At 42.2% G+C, this 20547-nt stretch overlaps 1 protein-coding gene across 4 annotated transcripts in view; it reads right to left on the bottom strand.

The window, feature by feature from the left end:
* Positions 1-20547, bottom strand: part of GAK (cyclin G associated kinase) — a 149835-nt gene that overhangs the window by 37583 nt on the left and 91705 nt on the right. For all 4 annotated transcript variants that reach the window (XM_073345849.2, XM_073345850.2, XM_073345848.2 and 1 more), the window contains 4 exons: positions 8152-8231; positions 7553-7746; positions 4825-4983; positions 2797-3288 (listed from right to left, as the gene is read on the bottom strand). In XM_073345849.2, the coding sequence (XP_073201950.1) occupies positions 2797-3288; positions 4825-4983; positions 7553-7746; positions 8152-8231 (925 nt within the window). The remainder of the gene's footprint in view (positions 1-2796; positions 3289-4824; positions 4984-7552; positions 7747-8151; positions 8232-20547) is intronic.

The raw sequence follows: 20547 nt of genomic DNA, 5'->3' as shown, positions 1-20547 counted from the left end.
ATTCATCCAGCCCATACTTCTTTAACTTGCTGACAAGAATACTGTGGGAGACCATGTCAAAAGCTTTGCTAAAGCTTTGCCAAACAGCCTGTCCCCTGTCCCCTATCCATTCCCTGCCCTGTGACTGCCCCCTCCTGGGACCCCCCGCCCAACTGCTCTCCCGGGACCCCACCCCCTATCTAACCACCCCTTCTCCCTGTCCCCTGCCTGCCCCAACCCTTATCCACACCCCTGCCCCCGACAGGTCTCAGGGACTCCCATGCCTATCCAGCCCCCCCATTCCCTGACCCCCCCCGAACCTCCACCCTATCCAAATGCCCCCTGCTCCATGTCCCCTGACTGCTCCCTGGGACCTCCCACTCCCCACCCCCTTATCATGCTGGAGCCAGCCATGCCACCGCACTGCCTGGCAGGCCTCGATAAGTTTATGGAGGAGATTGTATGATGGGATAACATGGTTTTGGTAATTAAATATTCATGGTAAATAGGCCCAATGGCCTGTGATGGGATATCAGATGGGGTGGGATCCGAGTTACCCAGGAAAGAATTTTCTGTAGTATCTGACTGATGAATCTTGCCCATATGCTCAGGTTTAGCTAATCGCCATATTTGGGGTCAGGAAGGAATTTTCCTCCAGGGCAGATTGGAAGAGGCCCTGGAGGTTTTTCGCCTTCCTCTGTAGCATGGGGCACGGGTCACTTGCTGGAGGATTCTCTGTTTCTTGAAGTCTTTAAACTACGATTTGAGGACTTCAATAGCACAGATATAGGTGTGAGGGTTTTTGCAGGAGTGGTGGGTGAAATTCTGTGGCCTGCGTTGTGCAGGATGTCAGACTAGATGATCATAATGGTCCCTTCTGACCTAAACATCTATGAGTGTTGGCAGGCTGCAGGGGATGGGGAACAGCGGGGGAGGGGCTGGGGACTAGCCTCCCCAGCCAGGAGCTCAGGGGCCAGGCAGGACAGTCCCGCGGGCTCTAGTTTGCCCACCTCTGCTGTAAAGCACGTTATCCTGAACACTAAATCCTCATGCATATACAGCCTGCCTTTTGCTTCAGCATGCAGGTACAGAATCTCAGACATCAGTCTGACTTAAGAAGGTAATATGCAAGTTGAAGCACCAGATATACTCATTCCTGTAATTCAACAAAACTACTATATGACTGTTACTTTCTTTATATAATGTAATGACAGGTTGAGGTGCATTTTTCAGTGCTTCCCCACAGCTAAGTTATCGTACAAGGAGCACATAGTCAAAGGATAAACTACACTATATCTTTTATGGATTCCTGCCAATGAGAGAAAATGCTAAACCTAAATAATTTGAATAATTCAAACAACTGAGCAATAATGAAGCAGTAAATAAATATTTCAGGGATCACATAAGTTATCTAGAATGCAGCAATGTAGCATGTAATTCTAGCTTTCTGTCCAAATCTGATGACCTTTGTGCATTTAAGTTAGACCCCTTAACCACTTCCCAAAGAAAATGATGTCATTGTAACAGGGATATTTTAGAATGACATTTACAGTGATGAAACTAGGGAAAAAAATTGGGTTGAAGGAACATTTAATACTACATTAAGCTTGAAGGAATTCTGCACGCTAGAACTAAGACTAATTCTAAATCAGGAATCAACTGATGGATCCTAGTCCTCTTAGCCCTCTTAATAAAGGAAAGCGGGACTTCTATTACAGAAATCAAAATAATTTGCTTTCTGAAGATCAGGCAGTTGGGAAGGTTTTGCTTAATTCATAGATAGTAAGGTCAGAAGGGACCATTATGATCATCTAATCTGACCTTCTGCATAACGCAGACCACAGAATCTCACCCACCCACTCCTGAAAAACCTCACCTATGTCTGAGCTACTGAAATCCTCAAATCGTGGTTTAAAGACTTCAAGGAGCAGAGAATCCTCCAGCAAGTGACCTGTGCCCCAGGCTACAGAGGAATGCGAAAAACCTCCAGGGTTTGTATATTCTCCTTGCACTTTAGGCTTATGTAGGTGCGGATGCTGAATTACGTGAGGATCAAGACCTAGCACTGGCCCAGTTCTGTCCACACACTGTCAAAGAATCAGACTAGTAACATCCAGTAGTTCTTTAATCATGTGTTACTATCACTTCTTGGAGCTCCTGTCTTGTGACAGGGATAAATGACTGTATACAAGTGCAAGACTCAGATAGTAATGACTGAGTTGTCGTCTTTCACTCAAAGCTACTATCAATCTCCGGAAAACGTTAGGAAGAAATGGGTAATCATCCTTCCCTGGGTTGGCAACATAAGTTCTATGTACTCTGATCCAGAGAGGAACATAAAACAAATCAACACTTTTGCATGCAGGACAGTGCAAGGTTTTGCTTTGGCACGATTATTTTTTTTTAAACAAAGTGAGATGAATTTGTGTAAAACTCAGCTGAAGCTGTACTTCAAAGTCATGAAAACAGGGAAAAACGCAAGATTGTCAATGTCATATTTGGAGCAAAGGTGCCTTTTTCAATGAAGGTAACAGTCCCCACATTGTAAACTTGAACCATGTGAAAAACTTCTAAGTGTTATCAAGCAATTATTCTGTCATAAGAAACAGAAAAAGTACATAGTAAAAAGTTTAAGTATTATGTGCCCCTTTCGCAGATTCTGATGATAGACTGTAACAGATCTTTTAGGTTTCGACCAAAACATGGTACTAACATAGTGTACAAACAGAAAAATAGTAAAGCAGCTAATAACTATAGCCTCATTCAGTTATTCACACTATATCACAATTCCAAAGTAGAGATAATTGAGTTACATACCAGCAGAAGACAACGTTGTGGATGGAGATGTACCCTGGTTACTGGCTGAAGGCTGAGGTTGACTGCTGAAAAAGAAGTCTGCCCCTTCTCCTAGAAGGTCCCCAGTAGACTCTTCTGAAATCTGTGACGTGCTACCCACAAGCAAATTGTTCAGTAAGTCTGCGTTGCTAGATGAGCTCTTCATCTCTGAGGCAGTTTGATTCTGCTCTGATGGAGCATCAGAGTCTAGTCCCAATAAATCTATATGGTCTTCCAACTGAGGTTCTCGTGGTTGGGCACATGGAGTTTCAAAATTAGCTTCAAAAAATATATTTGCATCTTCTTCTGGAGGACTGGGTTTTTCTTTTTCTTCAACTAAATCGGTTCTTCCTTCACTAGGAAATGCAGAAAATTCTTCATCTGATGGATCACTTTCATCCCTGTCATCAATCAGTCCAAGATGATTATCTTTAGACAAGCGGTCCTCTGCTCCAGTCTCTGGATCTTTTCCTTCTATTGAATGAATAAAAACAGATTTACCTTTTTATAACACCTTGAAGTTAACAGGATTCTCCTGCTCAACCAGGATAAACCAGGTTCAAGTGCCAGGGTCTGAACTTAAAGCTCCTTGCACAAGAAAGGTCAGGGGGCAGGCACAGAGAAGTGAATTGCCACTGGCTTGCCAAGCTCAGAAAAGGCGGTAGAAAAAAAAAAGGGGGGGGGCCACTTGTTTTCCTGCAGGTTTATTCTCCGGCCACTAGAGGCCACGACTGCTGCTACTGAGCACTACCTACAAATGCTCCAGTCCCCTCGTCTCCTTCCATCCTCAGAGGCACATGCCCCCTTCCCCACAGACAAAGCCAAGGGAGCAGAATGGCTCTGACTGCCAGGAGCACATGGACCGGAAATGTGACTAAGTATATTGCTCCATCACTCAACATGTGCATCTATTATCACTGCACAATTAAAGCAGACCCTTGTGCTGGACAAGGAGATATGATCTGAGTTGGGGATGGGAGTGAGAGAGTGGGGAAAAGCCTTCAGTCTGACACTCCCCTTCAGGACGCTGAATAAATTATGGTTTAAAGGGCTTTATATTATACTGCCGCTCTAAAATCAGTGGTAACCACTGTCACCAATGGCACCCCAGCAATTTTACTGTCAAGTGCTGAGGAAAGCCAGGAACTGCGTGGAGACACAGGGCTCTCTGAAAACACCAGAGCAGGCAGGCCATGTTTTCAGTCCAGACCATGCCGGAATTTCTTGGCCACTCTACCTGCTCACTTTGCAGCCAGCATCCGTAAAGGAAGTGGGAGGATACAGCCTTGCCTCAGTTTGATTTGTGAGCAGCAATGCATGACTATTACATAAGAACATACGAATGGCCCTACTGGGTTAGACCAAGGGTCCATCTAGCCCAGTATCCTGTCTTCTGACCTTGGCCAGGGCCAGGTGCCCCAGAGGGAATGAACAGAACAGGTAATCATCAAGTGATCCATCCCCTGTCGCTCATTCCCAGCTTCTGGCAAACAGAGGTTAGGGTCACCATTCCTGTCAATCCTGGCTACTAGCCATTGATAGACCTATCCTCCATGAATTTATCTAGTTCTTTTTTGAACCCTGTTATGGTCTTGGCCTTCACAACATCCTCTGACAAGGAATTCCACAGGTTGACTGAGTTGTGTGAAGAAATACTTCCTTTAATTTTTTTTAAACCTGCTGCCTATTAATTTCATTTGGTGACCCCTAGTTCATGTGTTATGAGAAGGAGTAAACAACAATTACCTTTACTTTATTCTGATTTGGAGATCCCAAATGAAGGTGGATGGCAACATTTGCAGACCTGAAAAGCTCACTCATTTTTAAATGTTTTTTACTTGCACTCTGATGAGGCAACACACAAAACTGAAGTAATCATGATCTGTCCCTTTGCTACCACTATGCAACAACATGTCAACGCTGTGGCAATCCTTGCAGGTGGGGGAGAGACAACTGATGTATTGCACAAGAGATTAGTCTTTTTGGTAAATAATTAGTAACTTCACCTACCTTCCCAATCCAGAGTATGGAAGAAGTTATTTCCATCAGTGCTGCTGCTCTGTGGAGAATCTGGCTCAGTAGGTGCGCTTTCGGGAGATTGTTCCGATTTGGACTCTTCTGCTTCATACTGGGCTGTTGAACCTGGCTGTCTAGGCAGTTCAGGTTTACCTGCCAGATGGAATTTCAAGCCAAAAACCTTAGACATACACTTCTGACGTTGAAAAAATGCAGATTGTGTCAATCCTAACATGCAGCATGTGGTATCTTACTCAAAAACATATCAAGGTGGCAGTCAGGAAGTAACTCTTGGTTGGATCTCATGAGCAAGCTGCTATTCTTTGTGTAGGAAAAAGGCCAGAAGCTGTGAATTTAGGATGGAATATTAACCCTGGTTTCAGCCACACACGTAACAGCAGTGAAATTAAATTAAGGTATCAGACTTAATATTCTAGTAGAGTTTTGTGTCCTATATTTAAACTGATGTGACTCTATTCAAGTCAGCTGCCTTCAGGTTTCTGGTTCTTTATGGCATAGCAGTAACACTCTGTAGATATTACAAAATAGAACAAGGTGGATAGGAGGGCTGTGAACAAAACTCAGCAATTTCAAAACACAGGAAACAAAGAGCCCTCCGTTTCCCTTCCCCCACAACACAATATCCAAAAATAACAGGATCAATGAAACTCACAGAAAGTACTTAAAGTGTAGGCAACAACAGTGTACCACTGATATAGGATGCAAAGCTGTCAACTTCAGCTTGGAAGCAGGTGAGTGACAGCACCCTGCTCGTGCAGGAATTGGTCACTTTCCTTACTTCAATGTCAGGTGCTGGGCTGGAGGGATATCGTAAGAAGCTAGGGAAGATTGACTTATCAATAGCTCTGTAGTCTCACATAAGAACAAGCGCTCCCTGCCAAATCAAAGAGCACAAACAGAAGTACAGCTGTAGCAGTGAGACAGGCTAGCCACCCCGGTACAATCCTGCTGAGGACCCTAGCATGTACCCAGAGCAGCTAGCTCGCCCCACCCTAACTACGTTCTTATTCTTAGTGCGCTAGCTCAAAACAGTATGCATACGCCTACCCAAAATGACAATTATGCTTCCTGCTCAAGTGTCGACATACCCAAATGCCAGCAGTGTAGTGTCTGACTTACTGGAGTGCTGCAATATCATCTTTGTTTAAAAACCAAAAGATTCACAAAAAATATAGTATGGGATAGGCTAAACTTTAAAGGGGTCCTGCCAACTCAGCTTTGGTCCCAAGTTTAAGTTTTATGAAAACAAATTTATGAAGATCTAAGGAAAAAAACTATAACATTTATCTTAAGTTTCAATTTATATATATAAATTTATATATTTATAAATATATATATTTAAAAATATATATATTTCTCCCCTCCAGTTTTTGAAACCCAAACATTTCAGGGCTAAGGATCTAAGTTAAATCAACTTCCAGGATTTTCTTTTTCTCGAGATGAGACAAATTCAGAAAGTAAAGGAGTACTTGTGGCACCTTAGAGACTAACAAATTTATTTGATGCATCCGATGAAGTGAGCTGTAGCTCACGAAAGCTTATGCTCAAATAAATTGGTTAGTCTCTAAGGTGCCACAAGTACTCCTTTTATTTTTGGGAATACAGACTAACACGGCTGCTACTCTGAAACCTGTAAAGGAGCATAGTAACTAAGTGTTTAAAAAAAAAAATTCTCCCACTTCCAATACCAACACCTTAGATTAATGTAAAACAAAAAATTTTGTTCGCAATATGACTTAGTTGAGTGTCTTAACGAGAATACAATATAAAAGGGAGATTATGTTAAGGAAAGAATAACAAGGCTTAATGCAAAATGCAAGCCTGGCAGAAATATACTTTTCTAAAAACATATGAAAAGGGGAAAAGTGACTATATGTTGGATCAAGAGAAAAGTGAGGAAAAAAGCAAATACATTGAATTTAAAAAGATAAAAGAAGCAGAAAGACAATAAGTTAGGTCTTATTTATTCTCTAAATACAGCCATACAGAGAACATTAAAGAAAGGATGAAGGAGTGAAACATGAAAACTAATGAAACCAAGAAAAAAGCAAACACTAAATATAGAAATCCTGGCAAGAATTACTAAAAATATATCCAGAACGAGGAAGTTGGATAAAGAGACAAGACGCAATGTTAAAAAAGTGAGATCCCTTCAAGAACAATGGATACTCACGAATGCGGGGAAAATCTTGAAAGAAACAATCCATAACTCTACTGGACTAGGCACAAGAAACATCTCAACAATATATTTTGAACTGTGGGTATGAAAGACCACTTATGGAGAATGTTAGAATACTTTGAACTGCATTGATGAAAGTGTAAACTCAGCTAATCAGCAAAAGCTGAGGGAATTCTCCCCAGGTTTTGGAGGCAAAGGGCTCAACTGCCAAATATTTTTGTTTGATGTGTCACTCCAAATAGGGCCTCCAGAGCTCTAAGAAAAGGTGAAAACAGTGCCAATATAGATAAAAAGACTGGGCTAATTACAATCTAGTATTAAGGAAAAACTCATATTCCTTAATAACAGGCAAGGGTACGGCACAACTGTTCACAAGAATTAAGTTTTCCCTTTTAAAGGAAATTTAGAAATCTGTTTAAAAATTTATGTCTGAAAACGAAACAAAATGAGTCCTGAACTGGAATGCTTTAAAAGGATAGGAAACAGGCTAAAGTTTCTAATGCCTCCAAAGTTAAGCTTTACCAAATTTTGATAAAATCTCTTGTTGTTCCTCCCGACTGGAGAAAAGGATCTTGGGATTCAGTCCCTTTATGTTCAAGTTATCCCATGGCGCTCGTTCACTACAGGGTTTGTCTCTGGGCTCCACCTCCACTTCCAGATTCACTTGAAATAAGTCAGGATATTTCTCTTGAATGTCACAGGCATCCAGATCATACCTGTAATATGTTGATGTAATAAAAATCACAAATCAAAAATCTTTCAAGGCAAATATTCAATCAGCCCATCAGGCTCACTATCTTGGACTGCAACAAGCTAAGTGACTAGTACTTCTATGGAATTAGTGTGCAAAGCATAAAACCAATTGGATTTGGTAATTTTTTCCCTGTTTAATCTCACAGGGATGATTTATTATGAAGAAATTTCAAAAAAACCCTCATCAAAAGACGTTGAGTCGAAGGAAGTGTAGTCAATCAAAAGCCAGGACTCATTTTGTTAAAAATGAAAGCTATCCATTTCCAACACTACTAAAACACATACTCCACCGTAGATCTGTTGATCTGGCAAATAAAATAATTCGAAAAAAGTTTCTGCAAGTTGTGGTCAGCAAAATATTCACGTACTTAGCAAATTTCACTGTGGTGGCATTCCGGGGCACAAAACCTGTGTGGAATTGAATCTGGAACATCTTCATTGAAGCCATCTATGGGGAGAAGAAAACATAGGATAATTACATAATTCTGTGTAACAGAAGCTAAGGACTCTGCATCTTACTTTCCTTTTGGTAGAAAGCGTTTTTGATATTCATGAACGTATTCTCTTTCAGTTCAGTTTCTCTAAACATACAGTAGCTCCATATAGCATTTTTCTTGGGATGGCTGAATTTGGACTTGTTTATTTCTATTTTTCAAGTAAGTTGGTCGTATCACTGAAGAAACACCATCAGAAATAAAGACACAAGGGACATGATTCTAATCTCTACACCAGTACAAATTGGGAAAAGCTTCATCAAAAGCTAGTACAGCACGCTCAAAATCAAGACAAGCAGTGGCAGATTAGCCACTCAGGGGTCCCAGCCAACGAACTCGCTCTGCCCGGCGCTCCTGCTGGGAAGCAGGGGAAGCCCCCATGCCCCAACCCCGCCCCCCAGCAGGAGCGCCGGGCAAGTGGGGAAGCCCCTGCGCCCTGACCCTGCTCCCCGGCAGGAGCACCGGGAGGGGGATGGGGGGGACTGCAGGCAGAAGGGATGGGGAGAGGCCCCCACTTTCTCTTGCCCAGGGCCCCACAAACCCCTAATCCGCCTTTGAAGACAACACATAATTCTGTAGGGTAGAACTCTGGATCTTTCAGTAGCTTTTCCAAAATAACTAACATTTACAGGATCCATCTACAGCATTGAGGGAGAACAGCCTGAACAGAACTACATGTATTAATCAAGCAAAAATTTGTCAGCATCTCAGTACTTATGTTTACACAGAATGTCATGTGTATGAAAGGACTTCTGTTTCCTGTGCAATATCCTGGCTGTCAATCTCACATTGGCCAGCATTATACGTTTTTTTTAAACTGATTCATGATATCCATCTAACTTATCCAACTCTTCCTTCTGCTGACAGACAAGACAATTTTCCCTTCTGCAAACACCAATGTAAGTAGCTTGCCTTTATTTACATGTATACATCAGTCCTGGAAGAGAGGTAGCCAGAAAGTACACAGGGCAATCCATCCTTTCAGGAATCTCAGCCCAAAGGTAATGCTAGGTTCCCTGAGACCAAAAGAGAGAGCAAACTCCCCTGCTGCTGCCTGCAATTAGGGTGACCAGACAGAATGTGAAAAATCGGGACGGAGTTGTGGGGGGCACCTACATAAGAAAAAGCCGTGAAAAATCGGGACATCTGGTCACCCTACCTGCAATGCTCCCTCTCCAAACACCACTGTGTCTTGCTCAGAGCTGTGTACTATGAAGGTAAAATACAGCAGGTCTTCCCAAGACTCAACAGTTGCTCATACTCTAATTAAAAGAGCTTGGAAGATGTAGAAAAGCACTATCTGGAGATACCTGCTGTAATATTTGCAACACTACAGTATCAAATCCCAAGGAAACGCAAATCTAAACTTGACTCCTAACTTCAAAAAGGAGTTACTTTTAAAAAAGAATGTTTTCAATAAATGTATTGTGAACAGTACAAATAGGATAATCCTCTTTCTTGTTGATGTGTATTCACTTGACTATGAAGAGCAGCATTTACCAGATTAACGTACGTAAACTTAAGGCAAGGCAACATGTTTCATTATTAGCTTTAACTGCTATTGTAACATTTTCATTTCAGTCAAAATCCATACAAGACAACCCAGTTCTACAGAACAACCAAGTGCAATTTGGAAGATCAGAATGGACAAAGTCACATTAATGGTCAAACCAGGGAAACGCCATTACTGGGGCTGTCACTGCCCATACCTATGCTGTGGCTTGGAGTTCCACTAGGACAAAGAGCTAAAATAGAGAGATCATGGCAATAGACATGTTAAAAGTTTAGTGTCCAAGATTCTTAACTGGTAAGTGCTCAGTCCTTTGGGAAGTCAAGCAATTTATCTAGGAGCCTAACTTTACACACTTTTTTTTTTTTTTTTTTTTAAAGTTTTGGTTTTGTTCCAGAGGACAAAATGTCTTACATACCCTCCTTCTAGTAAGACACAGCTATCCTTATCTTACCAACCTCTGTGGCTTTCGAAAAAAGTGAAATCAGCTCTACTTATTTTGTAGCCAATAAATAGACGTTTATAGTTTCAAGTAGTGATCTTCACGGCTAGTTCTCCACTTTCAATGCACTAGCAGCAAGTTTCATAGTCAACATATATCAGTGTTCAATTACCAGAAAGTGGGAAAAGCTTCTAAGAAAGGCACCAAGAACTGCTTATGACTGGACAGTGGCCTCCCTCAACATTTAACCAAATGTTATTCAAGCGACTTCTTCGCTGAGTTGGGAGCAAGATTTTTCTGATCTGGCAAGAGTCCAATTAAAATCCCACATGGAAAGCCAGTTTTCCAAAGAGACAGTATGTCAGCCACAGGCTACGTGTACAAGATACTACACTTGCTGGAGCAATGGTCTGAGCCAGCATGTTAAATCCTACCGATTCATACAGATTATATCGCAGGCCACAGAACCTCACCTACCCACTCCTGTAATAGTCCCGTACCTATGGCTGAGTTACTAAATCCTCAGATCTTGATTTAAAGATCTCAAGTTACAGTGACTCTACCATTTAATCTAGTTCAAAATAGCAAGTGACCATGGCCCATGCTGTAGAGGAAGGTAAAAAACCTCCAGGCTCTCTGCCAATCTGATCTGGGGAAAAATTCCTTCCTGACCTCAAATATGGCAATCAGTTAGACCCTGAGCATTTGGGTGAGACCCACCAGCTGTACACCTGGGAAAGAATTCCCTATAGTAACTCAGAGCCCTCCCCATCTAGGGTCTCATTTTTGATGGCTGGAAATACTTGCTAAAAGCAGTCGCAGATGGGCCATATGCCACTGTAGACAACCACATCATACCATCCCCTCCATAAACTTATCAAGCTCAGTCTTGAAACAAGTTAGGGGTTTTTTGCTTCTACTACCCTCCTTGAAAGGCTGTTGCAGAACTTCATTCCTCTGATGTTTAGAAACCTTTGTCTAATTTCCGAATACAATATTCCAGGCGAGGTCTCACCAGTGCCTTGTATAATGGCAACAACACTCCCTTACATCAACTGGAAACACCTCGCCAGATGCATCCTAGTCCTGAATTAGCCTTTTCCATGGTAACATCACATTGGCGACTTATAGTCATTTTGTGATCAACCAATACACCAGGTCTCTCTTCCACCTGTTGTTTCCAACTGATTAAGTCCCCAGCTTATAGCAAAAAGTCTTGTAGTGCATGGCCTTGCTCTTTGCACTATAAAATTTCACCCCATTTCTATTACTCCAGTTTTCAAGGCCATCCAAATCTTCTTGTAGAATACTGCAGTCCTCCTCCACATTGGCAATACTCCCAACTTTGTGTCACCTGCAAATTTTATTAGCATACGCTCACTTTTTGTGCCAAGGTGATTAATGAAAATGTTAAAATAAGATTAGTCCCAAGACCAATTCATGAGAAACTCCACTAGTAACCTCCCTCCAGTCTGACAGTTCACCTTTCAGTATGACCCACTGAACCAGTTCTTTACCCACCTTTCAATTCTTTTATTAATGTCCATCTTCTCCAATTTAGCTAATAAATTTCCCATATGGAACTGTATCAAGATCTTACTGGAATCCAGGTACATAATATTTACTGCACTTACTTTGTCTAGAAAAATCAGTTATCTTTTCAAAGACAGATCAGATTGGTCTGGCATGATCTCTCTTTTGTAAAACTATGTTGTATTTTACCCCAATTACCATTTACCTCTATTTCCTTAACTACTTTTTCTTTCAAAATTTGTTCTAAGACCTTGCATATAATTGAGGTCAAACTAACGGGCCTGTAGTTTCTTTGGTCACTTTCATTTCTTAAACAAATTTGCAATTCGCCAGAGTATGACTCCCGAGTTTAAGGATTCATTAAAAATCCTTGCTATTGGGATCACAATTTTATGTGGCAGTTCCTTTAATATTCTTGGATGGAGATTATCCAAGTCCCCTGACTTGGTCATTAAATTCTTTGAGCTTGACTTCCAACTCAGATGTGGTAATTTCTACTTCCATATCCTCATTCCCATTAATCACCCTGCCAATGTTTCCAGTCTCATCGTTACTCTTATTAAAAACAGAGGCAAGAATCTGTTTACGCTTTGGGCCATGCCTAAATTATCTTTTATCTCCACTCCATCCTCTGTGCTTCGCAGTCTCACTTCTTCTTTCCTTATTTTCATGGCTAAAGAACCTTTTACTGTTGGTTTTAACTTCGTATGCAAGGTCCAACTCTGCTTGGCTTTTGGCAGTTCTCACTTTTTCCCTATATATTCTGGCTTCCAAGAGGTAGCTTTCCTTGCTGATCCATCCCTTCCTTCCATTCCTTGTAGGCTTTTTGCTTTCTCTTAATAACTTGTTTGAGATGCTTGCTCATCCAGTTTGGTCTACAACCCTGCCCCATGAATTTTTTCCTCTTTGTTCAGATGCAGGCTCCAGGTAGTTTCTGCAATTTTGACTTAAAGTCATTCCAAACCTGCTTCACATTCAGATTTTTTTTGTTCTTCAGTCCAGTCCACTTCCCTAACTAATTCCCTTAATTTTGTGAAGTTTGCCCTTTGGAAATCAAGGATCCTAGGTGCAACCCTAGTTATCTAGCCTTCCATTTAGCTTAAACTGAATTAGCTCATGATCACTTGAACCAAGGGTGTCCTCTACAACCAATTCTTCTTTGAGGACCTGGCTACTCACCAATACTAAATCTAAAATGGCATCGCCTCTTGTTGGTTTGGTGACTATTTGGTGAAGAAATCGGTCAGCTATCACATCCAGGAATAGCTGGGCCCTACCATTATTAGTAGCATTTGTCCTCCAATCTATAGCCTCAGAAATTAAAGTCCCTCATAAGCACACAAATCCCAATAATATTTTATTTCATTAAAACCATTAAAGAGGTCTCTGTCCATATCCAAATCAGATCCTGGAGGTCTGTAGCAGACCTCAAGCACTATCCCAGTGGAGCCTCTTATCTTTCTTCTCTGAAGTGATTTTGACCCAAACAGATTCAGTTGTATCCATCCCATCACTCCTAAATTTCTTTACAGTCTACCTCATCATTAATATACAATGCTACTCCATCACCTTTACCTTTTATTTCTGTCTTTCCTGAACAGTACGTACCCTTCAATCCCTGTACTCCAGTCAGACTACTATTCCACCATGTTTCTGTTATCCCTATAATATTGGGTTTCACTTCCTGCACTAATAGGTTTAGTTCCTTCATTTTATTACTTAGACTTCTTGCATGAGAACGTAAAGACATCTTAGTTGTTTCTTCTTGGCTTTGCCCAGATTCCTTCTCTGATTAGGTACAGTCATTCTACTGCCAGTATCACCTGACTGTTACTGGCAATGGTACTGGCACTATCTTTCCTCTTGATATACAATCTCCTACCCTCTGTTGTTCCCTTCTCCTTTGCTGAATCCTCTAGGACTCTATTTTCCTTCCACTTGTTATTAGTATTAGGTGTTGAGATAACATGAGCATCTCCACAGATTTCCTAATTTAAAGCTCTTTTAATCAGTTGAGCCAACCTCCATCCTAGAAGTCTATTTCCCTCCCTACTCAGGTGGAATCCACCCCATGAGAACAGTCCTCTAACCATGAATGCCTCACAGAGGCTGAGCATCCAATGCCCTCTTTATAGCACCACTGCCTGAGCAGGCTCACCATAATCACTCTCCTCCTCTAGGAAAAGGTAGTATCCCACTGAAGATCACATGAGCATCCATTTCTTTAACTGTTTTTCCCAGCTTGGCATACTCTTCCTTAGAGAGACTCTAGCAAGATCATTTGTCCCATGTGAAGGAAAAATCAATGGATCTTTTACTATTCCCATTAGGATCCTCTTCAGCCTCAGTTCCACGTCATATATGTTAGCTCCCAACAGATAGCACACCCTTCTGTTCTCTGGATCAGCTCTGGTGACAGATCTGTCTGCACTTCTTAGTAAGGAGTCTCCTGTCACTCGGACCTGCGCCTTTCTGGTGCTGTCACAATTCTCCGGCCTTCCCCCTTCTGTTTTTTCTGGCTGCAAGTCCTCGTCTTTTGTTCTCATTTGCAATCTTCTGTGAATCTGCTACAGGTATTCTTTTTTGTGAAGCCAAGTAAGCAGTCAACACAAAGACATGCAGATATAAAACAGTCTCACCAGCTGACCTCTCTCGGCCCGGTTATATACAAGGAATGCCTGAAAGCCATATCAAAAACTTGATTTTTTTTTTAAATTCCTCACTGTACAGACATTGAGCTGCTCACTGACTGCTTTTTGAGTGCAGCAAAACGTTTTGGCTTAACGATCAGTCTAAAGAAGACAGAAGTCATGATCTAGTATCAACCAGGAAGTACTGCAATTACTCTAGTTGAGTCCATTGAAGATGTACCACTCAAGGTCACTGACAAATTTTGCTGCCTAGGCAGTGTTGGGTCATGTGAGGCAATAATGATGATATTATGAAGCACATTGATACAGACAGTGATGCCTTTGGACAACTTCAGTGTCATCACTGAAATGAACAAGGTATCAGACTGCCAACAAAAATTCCTGTTTACCTTGCTGTCGTCATCCCCACATACTTCTATGGCTGCACTATGTAAACCACTTAACAACACGACATAAAATGCTGGTACCTATTCCACGTATGATGTCTACAGCTGATAACAGGTATATAATGGCAAGATTTAGTTCCAGATATTGAGGGATCCTTAAGTTCTGCAATATCACAGGCACTGAAGTTTTTATAGCAAAAGCACAGCTGTGATGGTGCGGTCATGTGGTCCATATGCCTGAGAATAGAATACCAAAGACAGTTTTCTACGGAGAATTGCAACTGGAACTCATTTAGGGACAGACCAAGAAAACATTACAAGGACACTCTCAGGGTCAACCTCCAATCTTGTAATGTAGACTTCAACATCTGGGAGCACTTAGCCCATGACAAGATGCAATAGTGGCAGCTCTGCCACCTTGGACTGAAACATTTTGAGATCTCATGGATTGCTGCAATCAAGGAGAAGCATGCAAGGCATAAAGCTAAAAGCAGAGCACATTTATCTACAATTATCTTCACTGGTGGCACTTGTGTACAGGGCTACAGGTCCACAATTGGTCTCGAGTCTCTTCTCAGGACCCACAATAAGTGACTGCAGCTCAGCTGTCCCAGTCAACAGAAGACTCCATTACTGTGCAGAACGCTCCCTGAAAATAGTCTGGGAGAAAGTTTTACAGAGTTTGATTGCAGATGCTGTCTCAGAAGTTCAACATCTGGATTATCTCTACCTCCATTAGTTTACCAAGACGGGGAATTAGAAATTCAAGGAAATTCTCAAGCTATTTTTAAGTTTTAAATAATTGCTGGAAAACCTGAGTATTATCCCAATCAGCTGACTGTCGGAACTGAATGCTGCACAAGTTACCAACGGCCCATTTTTCCTAACCATGTATTTTCTTTATTAGCAAATTGAACTAAAACTACAAAGTTGTGATTTCTAATAGGAACCAGAAAAATCATCTAAATGAATCTGGCTTCCAGGTTGGTGATTTTCCAGACTTACCAGGAAAGTTTGCCTGAAGTTTCTTGTAAATCATTATGTTTTATATGAAGAGCTGTCTGACTAAAGTGGATAGCCGCAAACAGGACAGTAATCCCTATATGCCAGTTACAGGTGGTAAACATATGCCATGAGCTAGCCGCACATGTTCTCAGTGTATGTTAGAAATTGTAAACTTGATTGTTACTTTACTTCCGAGTCAGGGATTTCTGAGGTTGTGGTGTGGAGACTGAGCTGCAACAGATTCACATGACTATGATGTAGCCATGGTGGCATGTAGAATGGACTTCCATCTTCAACGGTCCCTTGCAAGTTTTCTTTCTTTGACAAGATCAGCGTAGGAGGATCCGAGCTGCTTAAATCTCTAATTGCATCTTCCAATCTCATGCGTGATTAGCCTTGCACTCCACTTCCTTCAACCGTAGCTCTATAAAACTTCTGTAAAAGCGTATCTTCTTCTGCATGTTGGGCATGACCCCAGCATTGAAGTCTTGTTCTCAACTGGTGCAAGACTGCAGCAAGCCAGGATCATTCAAGTACCTCGTTTGACAAAAATCAAACCAATCAATGTTAAGAATACACTGTAACTTCTGACACTGAAAAAAAATTTAGTTTCCTCTCAACTGGTTTTAATGGCCACGATTCTTTTCCACATAACAGTTATCATGACTACAATATCGAACACTCATATCTCAGTTGTCACACAGGCATCTTGCCACCCAAACCGAGGCCTTGGAAGATGCTGAAACATCATTTATGCAAGACCAATCCAACGTGCGACTTCTTTGGTAATAAAACCTCCTGCTGACAACTGAATACCCAGATAGATACAACTATTCACCCATTCAATGTCATTGCCATCTACATGCATCAGCAGCAGATCGTTCATTTCCATTTTATAGGAGGCATGCATAGCTTTGGTTTTACCACCACTGATCTTGCGTCCCATAGATTCTGCAGTTTTTTGCAGCATTAACTATAGGAGGTAAATAATCTCTCCAAGACAGACAGTATCAGCTGCATAACTGAGTTGCTCTAAAGATGAATCTTTAAATTTCACACCACCTACTTTGGCCTCAATCAGTTCTGTCTATTAGAACATTAAACACAGAAGAGAGAATGTATTCCTGGTGTACCCCCAGTTCTACTGAAAACCATCTGTAATAGAACCATTGACCCTCACACAATGAAATGTATCATGGTACAGTTCCTCCACTAGGCAAATTAAGTCCTCAAGCATGCCATAATGGTATAGCAATATCCACAGTGCTGATGGATGCATTGAGTCAAAATCAGCTGCTAAGTCCATAAATGTGATTTCAGTTTCCTTTGTCACTCTAGCTGCTCTTTAACATTCCATGGAGCATATATATTTGGGGTAGCCAAGCCACATGCAACTTTACAAGAGTTGAAGTGAGGCTCTTGGAGCCCCTTTCCCCATTCTGGTAGGCAGAAATGTTTGGGGGAGTTTGGGGCTTCTGCCCAGCAGAGGGGGTGTGTGTGTGTGTGTGTCTCTCAGGGTTTCAGTCCCATGGGAGGCGCCTACTGGTGTGCCCTGGCTCTCGAACTTCTGAAGAGTGTCATATACAGCTTGGAAGGTCAGTAAATTTGGCCATCATTGATATATAGCATGGATTGTCGATTGACCTGGATGGTTCTCCCTCATTTTTAGGTTGAGACAGTATTTCTATCAGTTCAGTTGTATGATCATAAGCACCTTCCCTGGGATTGACAGCAGCGTTATTCCTCTATAATGTGAGCAAACTGAATGGTCTCCTCCCACACCTTTCAAAAAAGGATGTAGGCCCTTTTCCAATCTTCTGGAATATGACTGGTTTCCCAAATTTTTAAGGCAACTCTATGAAGCCAGTGAACTAAACCATACCCTTCAGCAGTTCTGATTAAATAATGTCAGTACCAGGTGATTTATTACTTCGTAACTGGTCGACTGCAAATCTAGTGTCACCAGCCTGTTTTCTGCTGGGTTCATTTGTTAAGGACTCTGTTCTGACCTTCCAGTGCATCCATTCTGCACCATGCCTCTTTTTTCCTCCCATAATTTGATGGCCTCCACAGTAATCCAGCTGCTGCTTCTTTATTGTCCTTAGCCCCAGTTTTCCAGCAACCTGTGACAGAATCCTGAAATGAAGTCCACTCTTTCTCCATGGTAGTCATCCAATATAGAATATTTGTTGGAAATCGCTACCGTCTGACTATTGGCGATCACTTCACTATACCACTGGTTCTTTGTTCCCAGAGCTGGTCCCAATCTGGATAAAGTGGGAGGGTTGGGCGATGACCTGGCAAGCCAGCCGCGTAAAACATCTCTAGCTTCACCAGCAGCAGAGCTGGAGCTATTTGATGTAAGTTACTGAACTGGATCCAGATCTGCTACAATTAAGACAAAGGACTTCAGAGATTTGACATCCAAACTCTCTGTGGCTCAGCTTTGATTAGTAAGAGTCAGTCCAGCCATGGACTACCTTCTATCTTCTGTAAACTTGTCATATGGAAGGCTGTCATTTAGTAATACCAACTATCTTGGATTTCTCCAATTTTGGCAGATTTCCTCAGAGAGGCAAATACAGCTAAGCTTGGCCTCTATGGTACTCAGAGGTTTCCCTGAGTATCACGAGACAAAAGTTCCCATGGAAACCTAGCAAACCTAGGAAACCTGAAGGAGGAATTACACAGATTGAGTGAAGAATGTGTAGTAGAGAAATACAATAGTGAAAAAAATCTGAAAAACTAACTTCTACCAGCACTGAAACTATTTGCATAGATGACGAAATGCTTTTATCCATTATATTTATATTATAAGGAGTCCAGGAGAGCTGGCCGTATTTCAAGGAATCCCTGTTGAGGTTACAGGGACAAACCATCCCGATGAGTCGAAAGAATAGTAAATATGGCAGGCGACCAGCTTGGCTTAATGGTGAAATCCTAGCGGATCTTAAACATAAAAAAGAAGCTTACAAGAAGTGGAAGGTTGGACATATGACCAAGGAAGAGTATAAAAATATTGCTCGGGCATGTAGGAATGATATCAGGAGGGCCAAATCGCACCTGGAGCTGCAGCTAGCCAGAGATTTTAAGAGTAACAAGAAGGGTTTCTTCAGGTATGCTGGCAACAAGAAGAAAGCCAAGGAAAGTGTGGGCCCCTTACTGAATGAGGGAGGCAACCTAGTGACAGAGGATGTGGAAAAAGCTAATGTACTCAATGCTTTTTTTGCCTCTGTTTTCACTAACAAGGTCAGCTCCCAGACTGCTGCGCTGGGCATCACAAAATGGGGAAGAGATGGCCAGCCCTCTGTGGAGATAGAGGTGGTTAGGGACTATTTAGAAAAGCTGGACGTGCACAAGTCCATGGGGCCGGACGAGTTGCATCCGAGAGTGCTGAAGGAATTGGCAGCTGTGATTGCAGAGCCATTGGCCATTATCTTTGAAAACTCGTGGCGAACCGGGGAAGTCCCAGATGACTGGAAAAAGGCTAATGTAGTGCCAATCTTTAAAAAAGGGAAGGAGGAGGATCCTGGGAACTACAGGCCAGTCAGCCTCACCTCAGTCCCTGGAAAAATCATGGAGCAGGTCCTCAAAGAATCAATCCTGAAGCACTTGCATGAGAGGAAAGTGATCAGGAACAGCCAGCATGGATTCACCAAGGGAAGGTCATGCCTGACTAATCTAATCGCCTTTTATGATGAGATTACTGGTTCTGTGGATGAAGGGAAAGCAGTGGATGTATTGTTTCTTGACTTTAGCAAAGCTTTTGACACGGTTTCCCACAGTATTCCTGTCAGCAAGTTAAGGAAGTATGGGCTGGATGAATGCACTATAAGGTAGGTAGAAAGCTGGCTAGATTGTCGGGCTCAACGGGTAGTGATCAATGGCTCCATGTCTAGTTGGCAGCCGGTATCAAGTGGAGTGCCCCAAGGGTCGGTCCTGGGGCCGGTTTTATTCAATATCTTCATAAATGATCTGGAGGATGGTGTGGATTGCACTCTCAGCAAATTTGCGGATGATACTAAACTGGGAGGAGTGGTAGATACGCTGGAGGGGAGGGATAGGATACAGAAGGACCTAGACAAATTGGAGGATTGGGCCAAAAGAAATCTGATGAGGTTCAATAAGGATAAGTGCAGGGTCCTGCACTTAGGACGGAAGAACCCAATGCACAGCTACAGACTAGGGACCGAATGGCTAGGCAGCAGTTCTGCGGAAAAGGACCTAGGGGTGACAGTGGACGAGAAGCTGGATATGAGTCAGCAGTGTGCCCTTGTTGCCAAGAAGGCCAATGGCATTTTGGGATGTATAAGTAGGGGCATAGCGAGCAGATCAAGGGACGTGATCGTCCCCCTCTATTTGACATTGGTGAGGCCTCATCTGGAGTACTGTGTCCAGTTTTGGGCCCCACACTTCAAGAAGGATGTGGACAAATTGGAGAGAGTCCAGCGAAGGGCAACAAAAATGATTAGGGGACTGGAACACATGACTTATGAGGAGAGGCTGAGGGAGCTGGGATTGTTTAGTCTGCAGAAGAGAAGAATGAGGGGGGATTTGATAGCTGCTTTCAACTACCTGAAAGGGGGTTCCAAAGAGGATGGCTCTAGACTTTTCTCAATGGTAGCAGATGACAGAACGAGGAGTAATGGTCTCAAGTTGCGGTGGGGGAGGTTTAGATTGGATATTAGGAAAAACTTTTTCACTAAGAGGGTGGTGAAACACTGGAATGCGTTACCTAGGGAG

Source organism: Lepidochelys kempii, chromosome 5 (assembly GCF_965140285.1).
Source record: "Lepidochelys kempii isolate rLepKem1 chromosome 5, rLepKem1.hap1, whole genome shotgun sequence".
NCBI lineage: Eukaryota > Metazoa > Chordata > Testudines > Cheloniidae > Lepidochelys > Lepidochelys kempii.
Note: the sequence above shows the minus strand (reverse complement) of the source record. Positions and strands in the feature narration are given on the sequence as shown.